Genomic DNA, 22,810 nt, shown 5'->3' with positions numbered 1-22,810 from the left:
AGATGTTTGAAAATTCGCACACAACTCATGCAGTATAATCCAATTTATCCAATCGTATGCTCAGTACTTCCCAAACGTGCACCCACAAGTAGTATACCCTGAGCGTACTTGAGCATGCCATGCATATGAGCTCCGCTTGAGTAGAATTCAAATGCACTGGCTTGTCCAGGCATATTACTCAGCCATGCATGAGACTGTTTAATGATATTTTAAATTACAACATTTTAGCAAATATGCATGTCAAAGGGAAATAGCGAACATACTACTGAGTAAATGCCACTTGCATTTTATTGCAGGAGTTGTGTAAAAATTCATAAATGAATGTTTTGATATTGTTTTGCTGTGTTAACCGTTGACCCCTTTTACTTGACCATGGAGGCATGGAGGGAAAATAAAGTTGCCTTCATGAATTCAACATGTGTTGAGTAACTGACATCAATGATTATTTTGCAGGGTCAATCTGTTAAATGAACAAAGACAAGTGAAAAAGCTAGAGGTTTTATTTTTATGGGATTTAGTGCCTAAATTCTAGTCATCACTTTGAGATTGAGACTTTGAACTTGTTACTTTACACTTCTGCTTTTTTAAAGATTGAACAATAACTTAACATTTTAATTAGTGAAATGTAGCAGTGATGGTAGGCAAATTTTGTTACCTTTAGACAGAGCTAAGTTTGCTGTTTCTTCTGTTTTCAGTCTTTGTGCCAAGCTAAGCTAACCCGCTGTTGGCCACGGCCTTATGCCTGAAACACAATGCATGCATGAGCACAGTGACGCAACCTTGCTGAACTTCTGTGGCATGCATGCTTGTGGTGTTCACACTAGCAGCATTGTTTCTGCGGCACTGCAGCAGAACTGCCTGCTGTACCTACTGTATTTCCACAACTAAAAGCACAAACTCCATTCATTTATGAAGCCCTGCAGGCTACTGCATTGTCGCCAACACAGTCCTACAAATATTTCAAATTAAAAGGCTTTATGTTAAAAAGTGGAGGAATTCTGTGAATAGAAGCATTGTCAGAGGGCTTTCATTTTGAAACAGAAACAGGAAATATTGAGTAAAGCAGATATATTTGTATTTCCTCATGTCTGTGATAGACATAGACACTGAAACTGTAGTGAAAGGTGGTATAGAGTCAATATAATTATCAAAAGACCATTTTCACTGTCTGTGTTTTTCTGAAAATCATGCCTGTCACGCGGAAAAAATCTGCAAGCCTCCATTTTTCTAGATGTGCCGCAGCTGAGCAGCACCTGAGATGTGCCTGAGCAGCGCAGCTCACGCAGGCAGTGTGGCTGCTCAAACCTGTTACCATGGGTATAAAAAAAAAACGAAAAAAACCCCAACAGGTTCTGCGGGGCTCATCCAGTTTTTTCCAAGGTGGTATATTTAACCGACAGACATGAGAGTGGTATCAATCTTCTAGAGTAACCCTCAGCGAAAAAGTGATGTGTATTTCCCGAAATGCCAAACAGTTCCTTTAACACAGCATTCCATGAAGCATTTGAGCTGAACAGTAATTGTTTCATTTATGTCTCCTTAAAACATATTTTAAGTTACATGACTCAGAGTGTATGCTACTCAAAAGCATTATTCATTTCATTTATTGTAACCTGAGATTCTAAATGCTCATAATTGATGCATAAGGAAAGATCCAGAATTCATTATTCACTGGTGTTGTCATCACATTATTATGCAGTCTAAGTCAACATATTCTTAATTTAGTCAGAAATGATAATTCAAAACCATCACTTGGCATTAGTCACATTTTCCATAGACTCGCATTTGTCTCAAAGTACCAGCTCACTCTTACACTGTCCTTTCCATGCACAGTGAAGTTTATTGAGGGGGATCTAATGCAATGCCTGCTCTCTTTTTCAGCTCTCACTCCTGGTGCTGTGAGGAGCTCTGCCTCGTGGACACAATTTAGGAGCATCGGCCCTCTTTTATCCCCTCCTTCCCCATAACCCCTTCCCTTCCTCACCCACCGCCGATCCCAGCCACCCACAGAACGGCTTCCCAGTAGATACTCCTTCCTCTTGCATAACACAGCAACACATAAGCATTCTGATCATATAACATGCAGGTTGAAACTTTGTGAGGAAAGACAAGTGAGCAAAAACTAACAGGGTGCTGGAGAAAAAAAAACAAAACATAAAGGCAATAAACAGATATGCAGACCAAAGGAATGATATTTTTGGAAAACTGAAGATGTAAAGATTTATATTTTGTACATCAAACTTTTAGTACGAGCTCATAAAAACCCAAGGCACGAAGACACACATTTTGCACGCACAATCCCTCGTTTAGTTTTCTTTACTAACTTCGACACGCACGCCACGGTCTCATGATGATGTGCGAGGTGATGCCCACCATTTCTGAGGATGGGCGGAGTGGGACTGGTGGGGGCCCTTCCTCACCTGCCGGGGCAGGAGTTGGAGGCCCCGGAGGTGCAATGGGAGGAGGAGGCTTCAGTGGGAGAGAGGCCAGAGGCGGAGGAGATGAAGGAGGCAGCACGGGAAACCTGGAGTCGTTAATGGTCAACATGCTGACTGAGAGGGAGAGGCTGCTGGAGAACCTGAGGGAGACACAGGAAAGCCTGGGCACAGCTCAGCTCCGCCTCCGCGAGCTCGGCCACGAAAAGGAGTCACTTCAGAGGCAGCTATCCATCGCTCTGCCACAGGTACAGCTGTGTGTAAATGTGGAGGAATGTATGTATGTATGTATCTATGTATGTCTGTGTATGGAGGAATCAGCCAGTTTGGGAGTGAAAGTCTGTGTTTCAGCTGATAGAAGTGTGCTAAGTTGAGCACTCTTTGTGAGGTAACATTGTTTATCCTCTGTGCTATCAGTGTCTAGTTACTGCATTTTTCTAAGTGTGTGTCACCGTGAAGCGAGCTCATGAGATAGTAAGCCTTTGCAGTGACAGTTCATGCAGAGAGAGTGGATGTTAAATACTTCCCCCTCTGCATCTTCAGAGTTTTCCTCACTAATGTTGTTCTTACTAATGCAGAGGGTTTATGTTCCCATCATCGTCTGGCTGTTAAGTCTAAGTTGCATCCGCAATTTTCCTCTTATTGTCTAATCAGGTTTTATTATGTTTGTTGACCATGTTGTTAGTGGACGATTAATGATGCTGGAAGCTAATATGTTAATGGATACAGCTTTATTTAAATGAATACTTGCTTTTCTATGAGTTATCTTTAGTTTACGGGGTGAAACTGCTCATTAATAACAACTGGAATTTGAAGATTTTATAACATGAGAAGCTTATTTCTTCTTTTACCGTTTATTATGTTTACAGTTTGTCACTGTCTTGTCAACGCAATGTATGTTTCTCCAGATTCTAAAATGTGTTAAATGTGACAGGACAATGTAACTAATTTAATCAGATCCCTTCTGCGCATGTTTGTGATGAATTCCTGTATTAATCTAATATCAAGAGATTTTGGTCATCATGTCATCATTTCAAGTCAGAAAGATTTTTTTTTCCAAAAGTGAATAGAGCTTTTCAAACTTGCGGTGAACATTGAGAATATTTAGACAGCAGGGCTACTCTTTTTGTTGTCAACACATAATATTTCTCCATGTTTTTTGCTTAGATAAGATTTACTTATATTAGCTTCATGTATTGCCATTTGCACAGGTGGAGGACAGTACAGGGACATTGGATTTTTTGTCTGTGTATCTCTTAAGTTGGCTTGTAAGAATAATACAAAAAAAGGCAGTTAAAAGAGCGTTAGTAAACAAAAGACTCACTTTATACAAAAGGTACACTCTATAAGTTTTATACAATTAAAAATGCAAACTTTGAATTGTTACACAATGACAATTTTCACTATGAATTAATGTACAAGACAGTAGGCTGGGAAGAAACTCTGCATGCTGCGAGAAGTGGATAAAAAAACAATTCTGGAATGACACAATTTAGTATATCACTCTCCTATTTCTTTTTAAATGTTTTGCACACATGACAAGACAGTGACAAAACAACACCAAAACAAACATTTCATTATCACCTTTAGAGGTAAAACAATTCGACAGAAAAATAGAAACTATCTTTTATAATTGATTCATAGTTTAAGTCATTTTTAAAGCAAAATGCCTCACATTGCTGCCTTAGCTTCTCAGTTGTGAGGATTTTTTTCTTTTACTTATTTGATAGTAAACTAAATATCTTTGTATTTTGGGGCTGTTGATCCAATAAGTAATTTTAAGCTATCAGTGTAGGCTTTAAGAAATTACAACAGGTATAATTGCTAATAGCTACCAGGGAAAACGTAAGTGTTATCCTTTTCCTGTTTTGGTTGCAATGGTTGATGCACTTCCTGTAAACTACAAATCGAGCCCTCATTTTCCTGCGAGGTTGTTACCTGGTGGCAGACCGAATTCCATAGTGAAATCGAGGCTTATAGGGAGCCAGTCTGTACGCTGATGGTGTCATTATTCTATGGCCATTACATGGTGCAATCCACGTGTACTTCACAAAAATAAGTTAAAACAAAAAGAAAAAGTCTATTTCCACGTTAAAGGACTACATCACTAAATTGCATTTGAATAATGATATTTTGTGTAAAGCTGTTATCAATTTGCAGCTAACATGGCTGTACAAAGCACTTCAAAATTATATTTCCTGTTTCAATGACTCAGTTTTATTGTGCATGATAGAGTAAGGCTGCAAATTCATTTAAATGAATGGAGGCCTAATAGAGATCGAGTGGGATGAAATAAAAACGAAACAATAAGGGGACAAGGGAAGCCGACTGAGAAGCTGACCCCTATCCAAACAAGAAACAATCCCACAAGGCCAAGAGCCAATGGACCCACTGTGTCACCATCTGTATAGAACTCTCTCTGGCTCTTTCTCTCCTCCCTCTTCCACGCAAACACAAACCAATTTCATGTGTCTACTTTCAAATGTTCTTGAATCACAAAGCAGGTAATCCTGACTATAAACGTCAGCACGTCATTGTCATTCTCCTAAACAGCAGATGGCTCTAAGCTTGAAGGCTTCGGTGGTGTTTTATGGCAACACGAAGAAATCGCTTACCATTTCTTTAAGAAAATCATGAAAGACACACTCTGCTATTTGCACTCTGTTTTAAGTGTTATGCAGGAGTTGCAAATGTATTCCCAGCGGTGTTGTGAATGGCATATCGATGCTGTGTTTTTGGGGGGTCTCTCCTGTGCATTCCAGTGCAGAGCCATTGTGTAACAGTGTGATGTAATCCATCCATGAATGCAAGTTCACAGAGGAGGACGAGCGAGAGAGAGTGGTGGTGAAAACTGTGTCAGTGATTTACATGATTGTTGTGTAGGTTTACATCACATACATCTCCCTGCATTCCCGGTCTCAGGTGTTCCACACAGTGTGTTTCTGGAGGGTTTCCGTTATGTATATTTTTAGTGCATTCATATGTGCTGAGCGCAGCCAACTCCATTTAATTTTCAGAGTCACCAGATTTATCCGGCCTGAGTTATTATTTGTCCCTTTAAACTCTCATTGCAGCTCAAGCGGCAGAGCAGAGAGCATTTACATTGAACCATTAAAACCATACATTTAAACAGTTTGTTTTCTTTGCCCCTGAACGCAGCTTGTGTGTTCCACAGGAGTTTGCTGTGTTGACTAAAGAGCTGAACGTTTGCCGGGAGCAGCTTCTGGAGAGGGAGGAGGAGATTGCTGAGCTCAAGGCGGAGAGAAACAACACACGTGTAAGATGTTTAGCGGCCATTTTGCTTATTAGCACTGTAACAGCCTCTGTGTTATCTTCCTCACCCATTGTGGTTGTGTGGGTGTGACACTGTTTCATTTGCTTCTGGGTGTTGTTTTTTTTCCTCCTTCTCTTCCTCTTTCTCCTCCACATTTTCTCTTCGTGACTCCTTTTTTGTGTCCATATCTGCTTTCCTTATCTCTCCCACTCACTCCTTGTCCCTTTCTGCTACCCGGCGCTCTTCTCTACACCCAATTTCATCTCATTGACACTTTTGAAACCCTTCACTCCTCTGTATCTTCTCTGAGCCTTACCTGTCTCTTTCCCTCTCTCTTATTCTCTTTCCCTCCTCATCCGATGCGTCCCTGTCCTTCAAACTTTCTTTCATACCTCTGTCTTGTCACCTCTTTGCATTCTCCTTCCACTTCCCCATCTCCTGCGTTTACATCCCACTCACTCCTGTAGTTGTTGCTGGAACACCTGGAGTGTCTGGTGTCTCGCCATGAGCGCAGTCTGAGGATGACAGTGGTGAAAAGACAAGCCCAGTCCCCGGCGGGGGTCTCCAGTGAGGTGGAAGTCCTCAAAGCCCTCAAGTCTCTGTTTGAGCACCACAAGGCTCTGGATGAGAAGGTGGGTCAAACTGCTGTCTGTTAGATTATTGATTGGGGCCTGAATCAACCTACTAAGAGTGAAATGTTGAAGAAAATCTAAAAAATCCTTCACTTTTGCTTTCTACTATCCAATGCTTATGATCAATATTGTTATATCAAGAGCACGTCTCATGACTACTTTTATATGAAGGGGGTCACATGTGGTCATAAACCCACAAAAAGTGCCAAAAAGCTAGTTAGCAGCTAACTGGTGAACACAAAGGAACATTTAACAGCTGAAGAGCCAGATATTTACTGACATACCCGTTACTTAATGCTACTTTAGGGAGGGACTTCACTACATGTATTTGACACTTATAGTTGCTAGTTACTTTTCTCATTACAAAAAAGCATGCCTCTATGACATGATGCAGTACTATACTACTTATCTATCTGGTAGTATATAAAGTATTTAAAATCCACTCCACATTAACAAACTGCAACATTAAAATTCTCTTACAGCAGCAGTAATTTCACTTGAACTTAAAGTAGATTTTGCAGATAATACCTATGTTCTTTTAAGGAAGTAACATTGTAAATTTAGGACTTTAACTTGTAATTGCATGTCTTTAGACCATGGTATTTATACTTTTACTTATGTAAAAGCAGAGATACCTGCTAGGGCAGACCAGGGCATTACACGGCCCGCGGGCCGGGAGGACAGCCAAGCAAATTTACTTGTGAATTTGAAAAAAACAAGATGAAAAAACCTAAATCGGCCTCTATTTTGAAACGCTTCTTTGTCGTGACCGTGCTTCTTCCTGTCACGTTTGCGGTCACATTTTTGACGTTAACGACAGTGACGTCAGAAGGAGCGTCACCTGTTGAGCCGGCAGGCTGGGGCTCGAGAGCTCGTGCTAGCGCGTGGGATTTTATCCGTGCACCTACAATTTAGAGACAACTGCTACACGAAATGAGTGCTAAAAAGCGTAAGGTCGACAAAGCAGGCGGAGAAATACAGGAAGCTGTCGGAAGGAGAGAAGCTGAGAAGGGCTGAAGAATTGCTAGCTAAGCTACAAAAGCAGCAGGGACTCTTTAAGCTAGCTACAAGCTACATGCTGCAAATGAAGGAAATGTAAATGTTTTAGCTCACAAAATTGTCCAAAGGAGCAAGTCTTGTATCGATGGGGAATTTATCAGTGCCTGGTGGACACTGCTGCAATACTGTGCCCGGAAAAGACGGAGTCTTTCCAAAATGTGTCCCTGCCGAGGCGAACAGCGACAAGGCGGGTTGAAAACATCGCGGGTAACCTGGAGCTACAGATGAGAAGCAAGGCAGGAAATGTCAACTTCTTCCCCTTGGCCCTGGATGAGAGTTTTGATGTTCGGGACACAGCTCAACTTGTGGTATTTGTTAAAGAAATCAACAAAGACTTTGAAACTATGGAGGAATCGGTCTCCATGCGATCGAGGAAGGGGGCAGCAACCGGTAAGGATTTACATGCAGAAGTGAATGCATGCATGCAAAAGTTAGGACTATAGTGGGAAAAGTGACGGGTGACCTAATTTAACTGGTAAAGATGTTGGCCTTTTGAAGAGGATGCAGGATAACGTGACTGAGATTAACCCAGAGCAGAAACTATTATTTTACCATCATGTTATTCATCAAGAGGCGTTCTGCAAGTCTGTATTACAAATAAACCATGTGGTTGACGTTGTAGCAAAAGTTGTGAACTTCATCAGGGCAAGAGCATTACATCACAGCCAATTTGTTGCACTTTTGGAGTAGCATGAGACTGAACAGGCTGAGCTAAGATACCACGCAGCCATCAGGTGGCTCAGCCTGGGCAAAGTGCTCAAAAGAGTGTGGCATCTGAAATCAGAGATTCAGGAGTTTTGTCAAATGAAAGGAAAGGACATCCTTTCATATGTATTTCGTATGGTTGACTGATTTGGCATGTGCCGTTGACATATCTGCCCTCATAAATGACATGAATTCAAAAAGGGTCTCTTTGCACATGACATGAACAGCCTGGTCAAGGCCTTCATAAGGAAGCTGCTGCTTCTCTCGACAGGTGGAGAGAAACACACTCACACACCTTCCCACACTGAAAGAAAAGACTCCATCTGCTGATCAACTCAACAGATATGCAGCCATGTTGAAGGCATTGCCTGCTGAGTTTTTCCAGGATATTTAAAGCAATGGAACCTGAAATGCCCACAGTCTCCTCCTTTTACATGTGATGTGGACACAGTCTCAAGTGATGTGCAGCTTGAACTCGTAGACTTGCAGTCCGATGCACTGCTTGCACAGCACTTCAAATTAGTGCCATGACTGACATTTTACTCTTCTCCCAAAGAGGAGAGCTTCTCACACCTGAGGAGACTAACGCAGATGATGCTTCTTCTCTTTGGATCGACATACATATGCGAACAGATATTCTCTGTAATGAAATTCAACAAGTCAAGATGCAGATCCTCACTCATTGATGGTCATCTGTCTGCTGTGCTGCGTATAGCAACATCAGGAATAACATCTGACTTAAATGTACTACTCAAGACCCATCAGATTTGATTCCTCCCACTGAGAAAGTTGGCTATCCATGGATTGTATTTGTAACACAAAGATTTTACTGCGGTCACCCAAAAGACTGTCATTATGACCTGTGCACTTGGTACAGAAATACAGGATGGGTTGTGTCCATGGAAGCTTATGCTCTTACATGTTTAAATGTACTGTGTGTTAAAAACAGTATTTGGTGAAGTTTATGATCCTCAACTATTATTTATTTAATTTTTTTGACATTGACAGTACAAGGGGAGTTGTTCAACAAACATTTGATAAATTGTCAAATAAGTAACAGGTGCCTGTGTGTGTAGATCAGGTTTAATTTTGCCTTTTTTTTTGGACCTCCAGTGCATGTTTTTATTGTTTGGCATGCTGAGAGTTTTTTGCTTATTTTTCATATTATTTTAATAGATATAGTTTTATCCCAAAAAGTCAGTACAGTAGGCTAAAGACTCCTACATTTAATTTCCTTAATAAGATGCTGTTTGAAATGATTTTCGCTGTAATAAATGATGATGAATAAGTGCACAGTATGTGTTCTGTCATTTAATCTAGTGATAAAATTTGAGGTTATGGCACGACAAAATTTCTTCGGCCCCCATTAAAAATCCGGGTTTCTCATGTGGCCCCCCAGGAAAAATAATTGCCCACCCCTGTGCTAGGCTCTTAGATGGCTGTAATAGTGACATGGACATGTCCTGTATGAAAAATGTTCATGTTTTGTTTTTTATTATATGTGTATATATCATTGGTTATGATGAAGTGTTATTTATCAGAAAAAGATAATTGTAGTTAACAAGATGCAGTTGTTGCTCTTCCATAAATGGTAAATCCTTGCATGTCTTTGCTATTCCTGTTCTGAGCATTCATATGATCATGTGCTGCTCTAAAAGGCTCCGCTTATACTTTACTGTAAGTAGGAGTTAGTTGATAAATTATAGTTCAGTCTGACTCAAGAAGTTGGTATTTTAGAGCATTCCTAGAAGTGTGAGAAACAGAGGTACATGTGAATACAGCCTTACAGATTTTCTCATCAAGATTATCTTAATCTTTTGTCAAGAAATTGTGTAGGGATGTGAGTGTTTTGACCTCTCATGAACTGTTTGACTGGCTCTATCACCTTGTAGCTTCTTCTTGGTCTCTCTTATCAGGAAGGTCAAAAAGGTGAAGTTACTTTGGGGGAGAGAGCACATCTGTTTTAGCTTTATAAATGCAGCTGGTTTTTATTATTTGTAAATCCCCTGATGGTCAGTCATTGCTTTACCCCACAGGTACGAGAGAGGCTCCGTGTGGCCCTCGAGAGGGTGTCCATGTTAGAGGACCAACTTGCAGCATCTTCTCAAGAGGTAACGACCAGTAGGATAGATTTTCTGTGTCTCAAGGATGCCTTAGCTTTTTTTTTTTTTTTTTTTAAAAAAAAAAATTTTGTTGCTTGCCCATATTGTCTCCTCTTTTGTCCCCCCCCCCCCCCAATTTTGTCTCCCCTTTTCCAGGTAATCTCTTTAAGAGACCAAATTAAAAGACGTCAGCAAGGGGTGGACGGCGGGAAAGATGTAAGGGAGGGTTTTATGCATGTTGGTTCCAGTTGTTTTTGTGTATGTGTTAGCGTCAAGAAAGTCAGTAGAAAAGTAGATGTATGGGTACCATGGTGTGTCAGTGTGATTTATCTCTTACCTCATCCACAAGTCATCTATTTCAACGACAACTTCAATTGATTCTAACTGGTTATTTTTCTTCATCATTCTCATTATTTTCTATATCATCATCATTTTAGCGACTACCCAATGGTCCCTCCACTGGCCTGGAGGATAGCGAGCTGGAGAGACAGCGAGAGGGAGAGATAGAGCGGCAGAGAGCTGAACTCTCCCAGCTGAGGGAGAGGCTGGCCCTCATGTGCCGGCAGGTGAGTCTATGTTTCTGTATATCTGTCAATACGATGTTAAATGTCAGTACGGGGTTAAATGTGAGATCTAAGCTGAAATGCGTTTAGTAAATATATAGGTATTATATCCATCTGTGTGATAGAGTGTGATGAAAAACTAATGACAGTGCATTTACTCTGGTTGGAGCCTCTCTCATACTTTGTAATAGACTAGACAAATGTCCAGAAAACTATATGTATAATTTTCTTAATTATATATTTAAAACAGGTAAAGGTAATTTTCTTGTTTTTCTTTTTTTTGCCTGCTCATTTTCAGATAAATGTCTTTCTAATTCTCAAGCCATTTTTTGCTAAATTGCTTGTCATCTTTTTCCCTTATTTTGTAGAAAATCAAGCCAATTTGCTCAGGTTTGAAAGGGTTAAAATAACAATTAGTTTAAGGTTAAGATTAAGAAAAGTAAGGGCTGACTGTTAAAGGAAAAGTTCAACACTGGGCATGAGAGGTTATGAGGACATATGGATTTCCAGTCTTGTCAGTCTTGTCAAGAAATCAAATAAGAGCATTTACCAAAATGTCAAACTACTCGAATAATTAAAGGGATGATTCGCATTTTAAGTGTGGTTGTGTGAAGTACTTATCCATATTCAGTATGCTGCATAAAGTAAATATCGGTCAGCGTGGCACTAGTTTGGAAAACCAGCAGTATTAACGCCATGGAAAATAAGCAATGTACTGCTCTGGATACGGGCACCAGCAAAACAAATATTAGCCCCCCCTAAAAAATTCATGTTGCTCTAAGAATACACAAGGTTTAGAATATTTTTGCATCTTTACATTTCCATCAGAAAGCCCTTTTTTGCAGGGAACTGAAGCTGTTATATCCATCTATGCTCCCTTTAAAGACACCAGACTTCATTGACAAAAAAAGTAATTATACCTTGCAGAACATGGGAGTTACTGGCCTACTGCTAACTCCATAGGTTAGTGTGTTTGTGTTATTCTGAGACCCTGGTGAATCTGAACGAACGCCTTACAACACCAAAATCAAACAGTAACACTAAAAAACGAACTGATTGAGGCAGCGGCAGAGTTGCAACTCTGTTCAGCAAGCTAAAATTACAGTTTTTGTCAATGTAGTCTGGTTTTGAAAGGAACATTAATAAGTTTCACTTTCAGTTCGGTTTTCTTGTCAGAAAGGGCTGACTGATAGCAAGGTAAAACGCTGAAAATGTTGTAAATTTAGCGTTTAATTAATCAGATATGGATTTTTTTTTTGGCTCGCCTTGTCCACAACAGTACAACTTACTTCAAGTGGAAGTGCTCTCGCATCCCTCTCCAAACTGGGAGGTGTAAGCCACCTTCTACTGTAGGTAATACACTAACTGGATAAGTACCTCATCCAACCACACTTCAGCAAATTGAACTATGCCTTTAAAGTTAGGGTTTTGTTAGCCCTGAGGACTAAAGTCAGAAGGAGTCCTCAGAAGTGTGGAAATACAAGAGTTATGTGCACATTTGTACTGTGCATTTGTTCCATTAATTTAGTTTATATAATGAACACTGGCTTTTATAATAAATTCCTTTAGTTTACCACTTTACGGAGAGCCAAATTATTAAACAAGTATTTCCAATGGTATATCCCAATAAGGAGGAGATCAATGTACAGCACTGATCTCTCTATTCCCTCTTGTGGCCAGTTAGACTATTGCAGCTGCTTAAAAACGCCATAATGGTACTGTATGGTGTTGAATAAGACGCTATTTAAATTTATTCATAGACACAGTGTATGTAGTGCTGTCCAATAAAGTCTTGCGTAATGGGTAAAAAGTGTTTAAGTGAAGATGCATAACTCACAAAAAGGTTGACTGCTTTGTCAGAGGATTTTATGATAAAACTGAGCAGAGGCACATTTTTATTGCGTGTTATATGCGTCAGACCCTGCGCATGTTACACTTATGTCAGTGACGCTGTTTAAGGGTCTTACATTGACCAGTCAGACATTTGTAATGAATCACTTGTCTTGTCTATTTACACTTGGTGCTGTGGCAGTTAACACTGACTCACATCGGTTCAATCTGTGTCATCTTGTATCCCTTTGTGGTGTCACGTCAGGTTGGGGAAATAGAGGAACAGCTTGCAGCCGCCAGGAGGGAGGTGACGAAGTCGGAGGAGGCCAATCAGAAGCTCCAAAGGGAAGTGAAAGAGGTCTGTAGGGCCAATCTGTCTCTACCCAGCCAAGACCCTGAGCTCCCTCGATTCCCGGGGCTCTGAGTGTATATTTGAACACAATGGGCATATGTTGGAGACATACTGATATGCATTATTTTGGAGGGTAACGAGAGTGAAAGTAACATAAATGAAACAGTTATGAGGTCGATCTTTGCTTATTGGGGTTACTGTTGGGTATCCTTACCTAGCCATTAGTTGTCACATATATGTGTAGTAAGAACTGTTTAAAAGCCTGAACTCTACATCGTATTTCATGATACATTTTTGCTTCTTCTAGGCCCTTTGCCAAAGGGAGGACATGGAGGAAAGGATTACAACATTAGAACGCAGGTAACATTTTCTTTTTGTGGAATCTATTCTAGTTTTTTGAACTGAGGACTTGCACCTTTTTTTCTTTTGAAAACAGAATCTCATACATCAGCCGTGATGAACATAGCAGAGGGACCATATGTTTCACCTGTTGGCTGGAAATGTGTTGCAAAGGTGTCCTGACACCTATTTATACAGCCCAAGGTTGTTTTACATAATGACATTTGCATTACGCTCTTATTAAGAAAGCAGCTGTGAGCGAAAAGCCACAAAAGCAGACTTCCTGGTACACAGTTTGTTCGAGAGCTTGAATGTAAGCCGATGTCCTAGTTAGTACGGACAATTTTAGTGTATAAGGCTTACTATACCGTTTTATTGAGGAGTTGAAATAAAAAATTAGTACTTTGAGTCTGTCACATTTACATGTTTTCCTATAAAAATGTACACCAAAAAAAACATATTTAAACCACTTTGAGTGTAAACAATGAACCTCTGAAATCTCTTTTCTTTCTATCTTTACCACAAAAAGTGTCTGCAGGCTTCCTCACAACACCAAGAGGGGTAGCCTTATAGGGTAGCTCCTGTGTTGCCAGAGGGGCAAAATGTCTGCAAATCAATCACTACTGCTTGCAGAGTTATCCTTGGGATTTTCCTCAAAAAATGTACTCATGTGGAAGTAATCCCTCTCAATCATCACTTATAAAGCTCTAGAAGTGTATGTGTATTTTTCTGCAGATACTCTGCCCTCTGACTGTATTTTCTTCATATTTTCTGTGTGTGAAACATTAAGGGGTGTGAACCCTCATTGTGCTCATGTGAGGTCAGGGCTTTATAAAATTTAGCAACCGGGAGCCAGATTGTAAGCAGCAGGCCTCAGAGAGACACAGCAAAGAAAAAACACAACTATAGTAAAGCGAAACATCACGAGAGTGAATGTAGTGTTGGATTTTACTTTACCGAGTTTCCCTGGTGAGGGTGTATACAAACAGTAACAAACATTCCTGCATATTATGCCTTTAAATACTGTTGGCACACAGTAATAACTGTAGCCAACTCAGACAAACATTGTAACTTTCTTTTTATCAAAACAGAGCTTATTCCATCTGGATTTGATGTGTTTTGACCATAAGAAGACACTGTTTGATGGTATTTTATTGAATGAATGTCTTTGTGTAGAATCAAATACATGATGTTTTGTTGGTTAGCTCTAATGATTTGATGGTCGCTTGTTGATGAATGCAGGTACCTCAGCGCCCAGAGGGAGGCGACTTCTCTCCATGATATCAAAGACAAGCTGGAAAATGAGCTGGCCAGCAAGGAATCGCTGCACAGACAGGTCAGAGATAAAATAGTCTGCACTTGCTATGTTTGATGGACTTATATGGGATTTAAATATCTGTAAATGACTGGTACGCCAATGCCATTATATTACAATCACATTAGGTGCAGGTTCATTTTTTTTTTAACTGATCTCCAACATGTGTTTTGGTCTGTGTGTGCAGAGTGAAGAGAAAAACAGACAGCTGCAGGAACGCCTGGATGAAGCCAAACAGAAGCTGCAGCAGACTCTACAGAGGGCAGAGACATTGCCGGAGATCGAGGCCCAGCTTGCCCAAAGGGTTGCTGCTCTCAACAAGGTACTTTGAGTCAGAAGCAATCAGATACTGAACCGGACTGAACAGACAACCTGCCACTTTGATTCAGTGCTGATAAATACATTCAAAGGTTGGGATTAATTTCCAGTCGCCTGAACATTGTATATAAGTGATACTAAACTCACAGCCCACGGGTCCAATCTGGCTCAACATAGGGTGCCACGTGGTCCCCCAACCATTTTTTAATTCACAATAAAAATAAAGTGATTGACAGTGGGAATTGTTTTTGTTGTTTAGTATACAGAAAGTACCAGAGTGCATAAACAGCATTAAAATACAACTTGTTTATCAAAGTCCCAGTGGGGCACCCCATAAAAGAGGTCCAAGTTAAGCCCATAATGTCCTAAAATCCTAGAAATGTTCTAAAATTCCATAAATGTCCTCAAATCCTGGAAACATCCAAAAATTCTAGAAATGTCCTAAAATCCAAGAAGTTTCCTGAAATCCGAGAAACATCCCAAAATCCTAGCAGTGTCCCATAATCTTAGAAAAGTCCTAATATTCTAAAAATGTCTTAAAATTCCGAAACATGCTAAAATCGGAGAAACGTCCTAAAATCCTACAAATGTCCTAAAATCCTAGAGACGTGTATGGGGCTGCTGCAACTGGCCCCTGGCCTTCTGTCATATTGGAAATATATTAAATAATTAGATAGTCATTTCTTATTTTGAACAAGAATCTGAATACTTTTATGTGGATCTATTTTTAATCCATGCATGCCTCAGACACAGGTTTGTAGGGATATCAGGAATTTATTTATTTATTGTCAAATTCAGGCAGAGGAGCGCCATGGAAACTTTGAGGAGCGGCTACGGCAAATGGAAGCTCAACTGGAGGAAAAGAATCAGGAGTTACAGAGGGTAAAGGCTTTTTTTTACTTGGCTACATTTACCCTTTGAAACAAAAGTAAAGTTTGTTCTCCAATTTTTTTAAACACCTCTCTTATGGCTCTTTCATTTAAGGCAAGGCAGAGGGAGAAGATGAATGATGAACACAACAAACGGCTCTCAGATACAGTGGACAAGCTTCTGTCTGAGTCCAATGAAAGACTGCAGCTCCACCTCAAAGAGAGGATGGCAGCACTGGAGGAAAAGGTAACAAGAAGACTAATACGTGGTGCAGAACGCTGTTATGATGTAATGGAAATAAGAAAGTGTATATTAATTTTTCTGCTCTGCTATAGAATGCTCTGTCAGAGGAACTTTCCAATATGAAGAAAATCCAGGATGATCTTCTAGCTAATAAGGTATTCACCTTTTGTTGTGTTATGTTATGAATTTATTGTCCCGGTTTGTGTGCACAGTCCAGCTTTTAACAGCCCTGTCTTTGTTGAATGTTCTTATTTACACATATTGCTCAGGATGTTGACCTTTAATTCTTTAATATCAAACATTTCCCAGGTCTCAAGAATTTCACCTATCCCTGCAAACAAGAGACGTGATGTTAAAAAGAAAATATTTGTTTTCCTTGTGGAAAAAATAGCAAGTTATAGTCTTGTTTCCTCTGTGCTTTAGGAACAACTCCTTGCTGAGCTGGAGCGAATCCAACTGGAGCTGGATCAGCTGAGAGGCAGGCCTGGCTCCTCTTATTCCAGGTTAGTCACAATGAACCTTTATGGGAATGTATTTATACAATATGTCCTACATTTTGTAAATGTCCAAATAAAAACAAAGTGTCCCATGGGATACTATATGTACACAGCCTTTTCTGGGCACTTATTTTTTGTTTACTCTCATTCAGTTGTAATGTACGTCCACTGAAATCTATTTTAAAGAGTAATTATTTATACTGTACCCAGAGGGTGATGTTCTGGCCCACCAGTATGCAAATCACATATATATGCAGTATTTTTAAAGCCTTTATATTTCCAGGAAAACCTGTCTGTGTGATAACATCATGTTTTTCACCCAGGAAATGAAAACATTTTCATCTTCAAGCACTAAAATAACAAATGAATTCTGGATCTCACCATAGGGCGGGCAGCGTGAGCTCACTTCCCTCCACACTTTTTCGAAGATCTCTTCCAGGGAGCGCCTCGGAGCTGCGGTACCCCCAGGGTGGAGGCTCGCTCCCATCCGGCTACGGCAACTCCTCCGGTGGGGTGGTGGTCAGGCGGACACACCGTGGCCGGTGGGGGGGTACTAGAGATGATAGTAACAAGGTGTTGATCTCACACTGAAGTAATGATGATGATGATGATGATGATGATGTCAATATTATTTGTTATATGAATGATAATTTTTTGCATTTTTTTCTCTCTTTCCAGTATGGAGAGTGGGACAGCGGATCTATGCTGGGTCCCGGGTATGAGGGAGGGGAGGGAGGCTGCTCTGATGACGAGGACGACAGGGAGACTCTGTTCGGATCGGAGCTGCTGTCTCCCAGCGGACAGACAGATGTACAGACTTTGGCCATCATGCTGCAGGAGCAGCTGGAGGCCATCAACAAGGAGATTAAGTGAGTTTTATGTCCCAGGTCCCTACAGTCATCCAAAACTTGGAAAAGTCATGAAATTTATAAAAATCATTGAAAGTTTTGGAAAAAATTATGGAATTTTGTTGTGTGTAATCAAACAAAATTTTAGACTAACCTTCCATGGATAACGTTCCACATAATGTAACATCAAATTTATTGTCTGTAAGTCAGCTGTTGACATAACACAGCTCTAATATGCGTCAACTAAGGGCTGCAACAATGCGATGCAATGCAAATCCACGGGATTTCTCTAAAGTGTGTGAGCGTATATGTGTGTAGAAAAGAAAACCATAACCGGGCCAGCAAGTACTGCCAACAGTGAAGCATGTGGTTTTCCAAATTTGAAATGTTTTCATTTGTTCTTGGAAAGCAATTGAAGAGTTTTGAAATAATGTCCATTAAATTGTGTAGGAGCCTTGTATGTCCATTACAGTTTAACATTTCATTAGACTTAATTCAGATGTTATGACCATTTGGGCAATCAACATTTTAGCCTACATTCAAAGAGATGTTAACGCCTGAGATCACCTCCTTTCAGGCTGATTCAGGAGGAAAAGGAGAGCACAGAGCTGAGGGCAGAGGAGATCGAGAGCCGGGTCAGCAGCGTGGCCCTCGATGCCCCACCTCTTCCACCCTCCTCTCTGGGAGGACGGGACAGCGTCGGGAGGGGATATATGACTCCCTCCATCACCTCCTCCACATTGGCGTCTCCCTCACCACCCAGTTCTGGACATTCCACCCCCCGCCTGCCACATTCCCCTGCCAGGGAGACTGACAGACAGGTACTGTGAAGAAGTTGAGACATAAGCCACAAATGTGTTTCAAATGAGCCCAATTTAGGCAAAGGGATCGATTTAGTGTAAATTAACCCAACTTTTTCCACCCTACAGAATAGCAAAGAGGGTGAAGAATGCAGAGCGCTTGCCCTGATTGACTCCACCCCTTCTGTTCCTCGAGCCCTAAGATTGGACCGAATGACACACACTCACCCAGGAGCAGGCCTCGATGACCTCCGTGAATTTCGCAGGTACTTTAAAGACGGTTACTCAGAAACATTTTATTTGGCAAATGAGCTAGTTTTCAGATGTCTGTTTATTTCACTTCCTGTTTTTACTCCTCTCTGGCCTTCCAGTCTCTCTGCTGATGGCTCCACCACTGCAAGCCAGGATTCTCTTCACAAGGCCAGCAAAAAGAAAAGCATTAAGTCATCCATCGGTCGCCTCTTTGGCAAAAAGGAAAAGGGGAGGATCGGTGCACCTGGGCGCGAATCTGCCTCACTGGGTCCGTGAACAGATGGATACTCATTTAGAACATCATTTTGTTTTCCAACTGATAAATATATGTTTACAGTTATCATCAGCATTGGTACTAATATGTTTGAGGGATATTTCACCGATTTTCAACCAGCCATGTATTAAAACAGTGTGGGTAGTATGTGTAGATAAACTGTGGTAGACTTTCCTCCATCTAACCAGTGCCCAGATCTCCCTCCCAACCCCCAGCAAAATGACACAATTTACATCATTTGGGGGAGTTTCGACTCGTAGGGTTGTTGCTGGAACTACAGGCTGTACTTCGAATTTTCATATTGCCCATGATTTCCTGCCACCAGCCGCCGCCTCAAAGACTATACAGCTGATCAAGAGATGCACCCAGCTTTCTGTCCCTCTCTCAAATTTGGACTGAAATCTTATGAAATGGTACAACTAGGCAATGGCAATCGGATATAAAAACCAAGGTTGCATTGCTGCACTGCCTAATTTTTACCTAAAATGTTTTCAGAAACTGAGATCAAACGGCAAAGCAGCGCTGATAAAATATAAAGCAAGATTCTTTCACTGAATTGCATATGTCTTGCCACAGATGTTTTCAGAAACATGTTTAGCTTACCATTTAATACAGGATCCAGCTGGCCACCATAGTTTCACACGGACCATTCTGCATTATGTCACCCGCCAGTGGGAGCGTAGCATTCTGGTAGTTGTAGGTTTTCCACCTTTAGAAGCACATCTTTCTCTCTTCATGTAGCACCAATCTGAAAAGCACTTATGTCTTTTTTTAATGCAGAGACAGCCTAATTTTAGATGAGCGTCTTCCTTCTATCGGTGAAATACTTCCTTTAGTAATACTATTTTTAACCTTTGACCTTTCTAGCATCCACACCCTCTGATGACCTGGGTTCAGCTGACCCATTAGGCCTGGCTAAACTTGGGACTGGAACAGTGGAGAAAGACCGCCGCAGCAAAAAGAAGTAAGATCTGTCATCTTTCTGCACTCGTGTTATCTCGTGTTATTCACAGATCTCTGAACTTTCCTGTAGCCGGATGCTGTTGGTAGAGCATGACACTAACCAGTCCTGGGCTGGGACTTTCATTCCCCTGGTGCCAGTCATTTAAAAAATACATGCCGCTGTAATGCTGCAAGGTTTAAATATCATCCAAAATCTGAAGTTAAACATGATTTTCTTTTGTAAAAGGAGACAGTGTTAAAGTGATATGTGAAGAAATGCATTTTTGCCAAACCTCTGTTTTCTTCTCTCCTTGCCAGGCACGACCTGTTAGAGGAAGCCTGTCGTCAGGGTCTGCCTTTTGCCTCATGGGACGGCCCGACTGTTGTTACATGGCTTGAGGTATGCCATGACACCCTGTCAGTAATAAGTTTACATTGATATTTAGCAACTTCCTTTGGATAAATCTAAGGGGTTGGGTTTATTGCAGTAATAGTTAGGCCTACACGCTCTTTATGCAACAGTTAAAAAAGTGGCACTTAAAGCTGGGGTAGACAGAAATCTGGAGAAGGCAGAATTTGAAAATACAGCCTCCTTCTGCAGCTTCCTCTCAATCCCAAGCCCCTCTCACCAGAAGAGCATGGGCATGTGCACGTGCTTCGTACAGTAACGCAGTGTTTTCTGTACACTGTAGCAGTTCGAATGTGGCCAGTCCACACTCCCCAGTGGCTAGTGTCACAGCAGGCTGTTGGCTAGCAGCAGCGCGGGGTCTAACCTGTGTAACAAGAGTCAAAGAAAGTGTGCTGGGGGTGTAGGATTTTACTTTAGAAGGAAATGGAGACATAGACTTAAGAGATTTTTTATTGTTATGATCAAGGTGCAGCTGTGCAAATGTAAATAGGAAAAAGATACATGAAAACACCAAATATAAAATAAAAAACAAACCAGTTGAAACTATCACAAGTAATCTTTTGTCAAATGAACACAAAGGAATGACCACACTAGGCTGCTGACTAAAGAGGTCGAGCACTTGCTCCCAGTCCAGATCCAAGCTGCACTGAGTGGAGGAGCGCCTTCCTCTGGCTTTTATGCTAGAAGTCCCTCCTAGTAAACAAACCACAATTAATAGAAACAAGTCAAGCAACATATGCTATCTTGACATACAAAACATTAACACATTGCTTGATCTATTCTTACACAGAAATATCTTGACAGCATACATATAAAGGGCCAGTTCAAGAGCATTTCTGCCCTACCAATGAAAACACCCCTCTGTGCTGCTTACATTTGGTACATTCTGGATCTTCCTCCCCTACAATAGGCTTTGGACTCTCCCACCTCTGGTTTGGGAGTTGGATCAGGAAGCTCTGCATGACACTAGATGGATTAAACCAGACTAGGCAGTTGGTAACACGAGAATATTACAAAACATGACGGCAAAGTTAAACTGTGTGTTTCATGATGGTATCTCTTAAAATTGGTTGTGTAATTGGATGTATTTACTGTTGACATGCAAAGTCCAGCAAGCTGAAATGAACTGTTAGCTGACACAAGCTTACCATGCTGACTGCATTGCTAATGCTAATGACTGGCACAAGGAGCAAAAATTCCTATCAGCGAGCAAGATTCAGTTAGAAATAGAATTGCATCTCTCTGTGTTTCAGAGTTGTGTGCAACCTAATTATTAGCAGGCATGAAATAACCTAATGTTGGAGGGAGTCTGGGCTGTCCTTAAACGTTTGAACCCGACTTCGATACAGATTGACTGGATACAGAGTCAGGTATTGGTTCATTGAAAGATCAGCAGCATCATGCCCGGAGGCTCTCGATCTATTCCAGTTTTCTCAAAAAATTCACTACAGACAGACAGAAGTCTCCTCTCTCCAAATATAACTGAGTCCATCTTCACCTCCTCAGCTGCTTTGCAGTGCAATGGTGAAATAGCAAGTTTCTCTGCAGGATTCCACTGACTCAGGATCTCAACATCTGGAAGGAGATGCGTGCACATGTGCATTCGTTTAACAGCCAATAGGAACACCATCTCTCTCAAACGACCTGTGATTTGCCACAGTCTCCTGTCACAAGCTAGATTTTCTAAAGCCTCAAAACAGAGTCGAGGAGGTGTGGAAGTCTAGTCTTCTGTCAGTCTACTTGAATTACAATATGCTCAAAATTTATCATGAGATTTTGGACAAATGAAGCCAAATAAAACTGCCAACCTCAGCTTTAAAGACTGTTTTTTGTTTCAAGAATCATAATTCCAAGTGTTGCCGTTTCACACCTTCTTTCTGTTCATCCAGCTGTGGGTCGGGATGCCAGCATGGTATGTGGCAGCGTGTCGTGCCAACGTAAAGAGCGGCGCCATCATGGCTAACCTGTCGGACACAGAGATCCAGAGGGAGATCGGCATAAGCAACCCCCTGCACCGGCTCAAACTCCGCCTGGCCATTCAGGAAATGGTCTCTCTCACTAGTCCATCTGCACCTGCAAGCACTCGCTCTGTAAGGCTCAGTATTAACATGTGATAAGACTCTAAACATCTGCACATAAATCACGTTAACACAGATGGGACATTAACAATTTCGCACACCCATATTAAAGACGAAGACTAACATTGGGTTTGTTTACTGTCGTTACAGTCGACCAGTAATATTTGGATGACACATGCTGAGATGGAGTCTCTCACTGCTGCCACTAAGCCAGTAAGAATATTGCATTTCATATCGAATCTAAAGAAAATTCAGTGTTGTAAGATACTGATTTAACTTACGTTTATGACTGTTGCACTTAATAACTGAGACAGTTCTGATTAAAAACCAGTATTTTTTTATATATAGGTATGTAATATAATTAATTGTTTGACCAAACAATTTAGCAATATGACCAAAGGTCTCATATTGATAAGCTGTTTTCTTTTTCTTTGTCTCTGATTAGGCATTTTTGGCTACACCTTCCCCTTACTATTCCCTCAAAATCTGTTTTGATGTAGTGTTTTTCCGACTAATTCTCACTCACTAACAAAACTTTTCCTCCCTCTGTCTTCCCTCTCTTCTTCTCCATTCTGCCCTGACTCTGATACACCATAACACACACACAAACACACTTCCCCCTCCGGTGATCTTTCCCTCTTTTTGCAACTCTCTGCCCCCTTTCTCTTCCACT

The 22,810-nt window shown here is 41.0% G+C and overlaps 1 protein-coding gene across 4 annotated transcripts in view; it reads left to right on the top strand.

Annotated features, from left to right (window-relative positions):
* Positions 1–22,810, top strand: part of LOC121958814 (liprin-alpha-3-like) — a 37,748-nt gene that overhangs the window by 7,690 nt on the left and 7,248 nt on the right. For 2 of the 4 annotated variants that reach the window (XM_042507949.1, XM_042507948.1), the window contains exons 2-24: positions 1,882–2,683; positions 5,611–5,712; positions 6,177–6,341; positions 10,142–10,216; positions 10,364–10,423; positions 10,645–10,773; positions 12,866–12,958; positions 13,260–13,312; positions 14,534–14,627; positions 14,794–14,928; positions 15,723–15,806; positions 15,909–16,040; positions 16,130–16,192; positions 16,461–16,540; positions 16,921–17,107; positions 17,213–17,403; positions 17,960–18,203; positions 18,312–18,448; positions 18,554–18,702; positions 19,576–19,672; positions 19,969–20,050; positions 21,949–22,149; positions 22,288–22,350. In XM_042507949.1, the coding sequence (XP_042363883.1) occupies positions 2,348–2,683; positions 5,611–5,712; positions 6,177–6,341; positions 10,142–10,216; positions 10,364–10,423; positions 10,645–10,773; positions 12,866–12,958; positions 13,260–13,312; positions 14,534–14,627; positions 14,794–14,928; positions 15,723–15,806; positions 15,909–16,040; positions 16,130–16,192; positions 16,461–16,540; positions 16,921–17,107; positions 17,213–17,403; positions 17,960–18,203; positions 18,312–18,448; positions 18,554–18,702; positions 19,576–19,672; positions 19,969–20,050; positions 21,949–22,149; positions 22,288–22,350 (2,952 nt within the window). In that variant the 5' untranslated portion in view covers positions 1,882–2,347. Of the gene's footprint in view, positions 1–1,881; positions 2,684–5,610; positions 5,713–6,176; positions 6,342–10,141; positions 10,217–10,363; positions 10,424–10,644; positions 10,774–12,865; positions 12,959–13,259; positions 13,313–14,533; positions 14,628–14,793; positions 14,929–15,722; positions 15,807–15,908; positions 16,041–16,129; positions 16,193–16,460; positions 16,541–16,920; positions 17,108–17,212; positions 17,404–17,959; positions 18,204–18,311; positions 18,449–18,553; positions 18,703–19,575; positions 19,673–19,968; positions 20,051–21,948; positions 22,150–22,287; positions 22,351–22,582; position 22,810 lie in introns of those variants that run through there. The other 2 variants (XM_042507952.1, XM_042507950.1) reach the window with 2 other exon arrangements.

This window comes from Plectropomus leopardus, chromosome 19 (genome assembly GCF_008729295.1).
Source record: "Plectropomus leopardus isolate mb chromosome 19, YSFRI_Pleo_2.0, whole genome shotgun sequence".
NCBI lineage: Eukaryota > Metazoa > Chordata > Actinopteri > Perciformes > Serranidae > Plectropomus > Plectropomus leopardus.
Note: the sequence above shows the minus strand (reverse complement) of the source record. Positions and strands in the feature narration are given on the sequence as shown.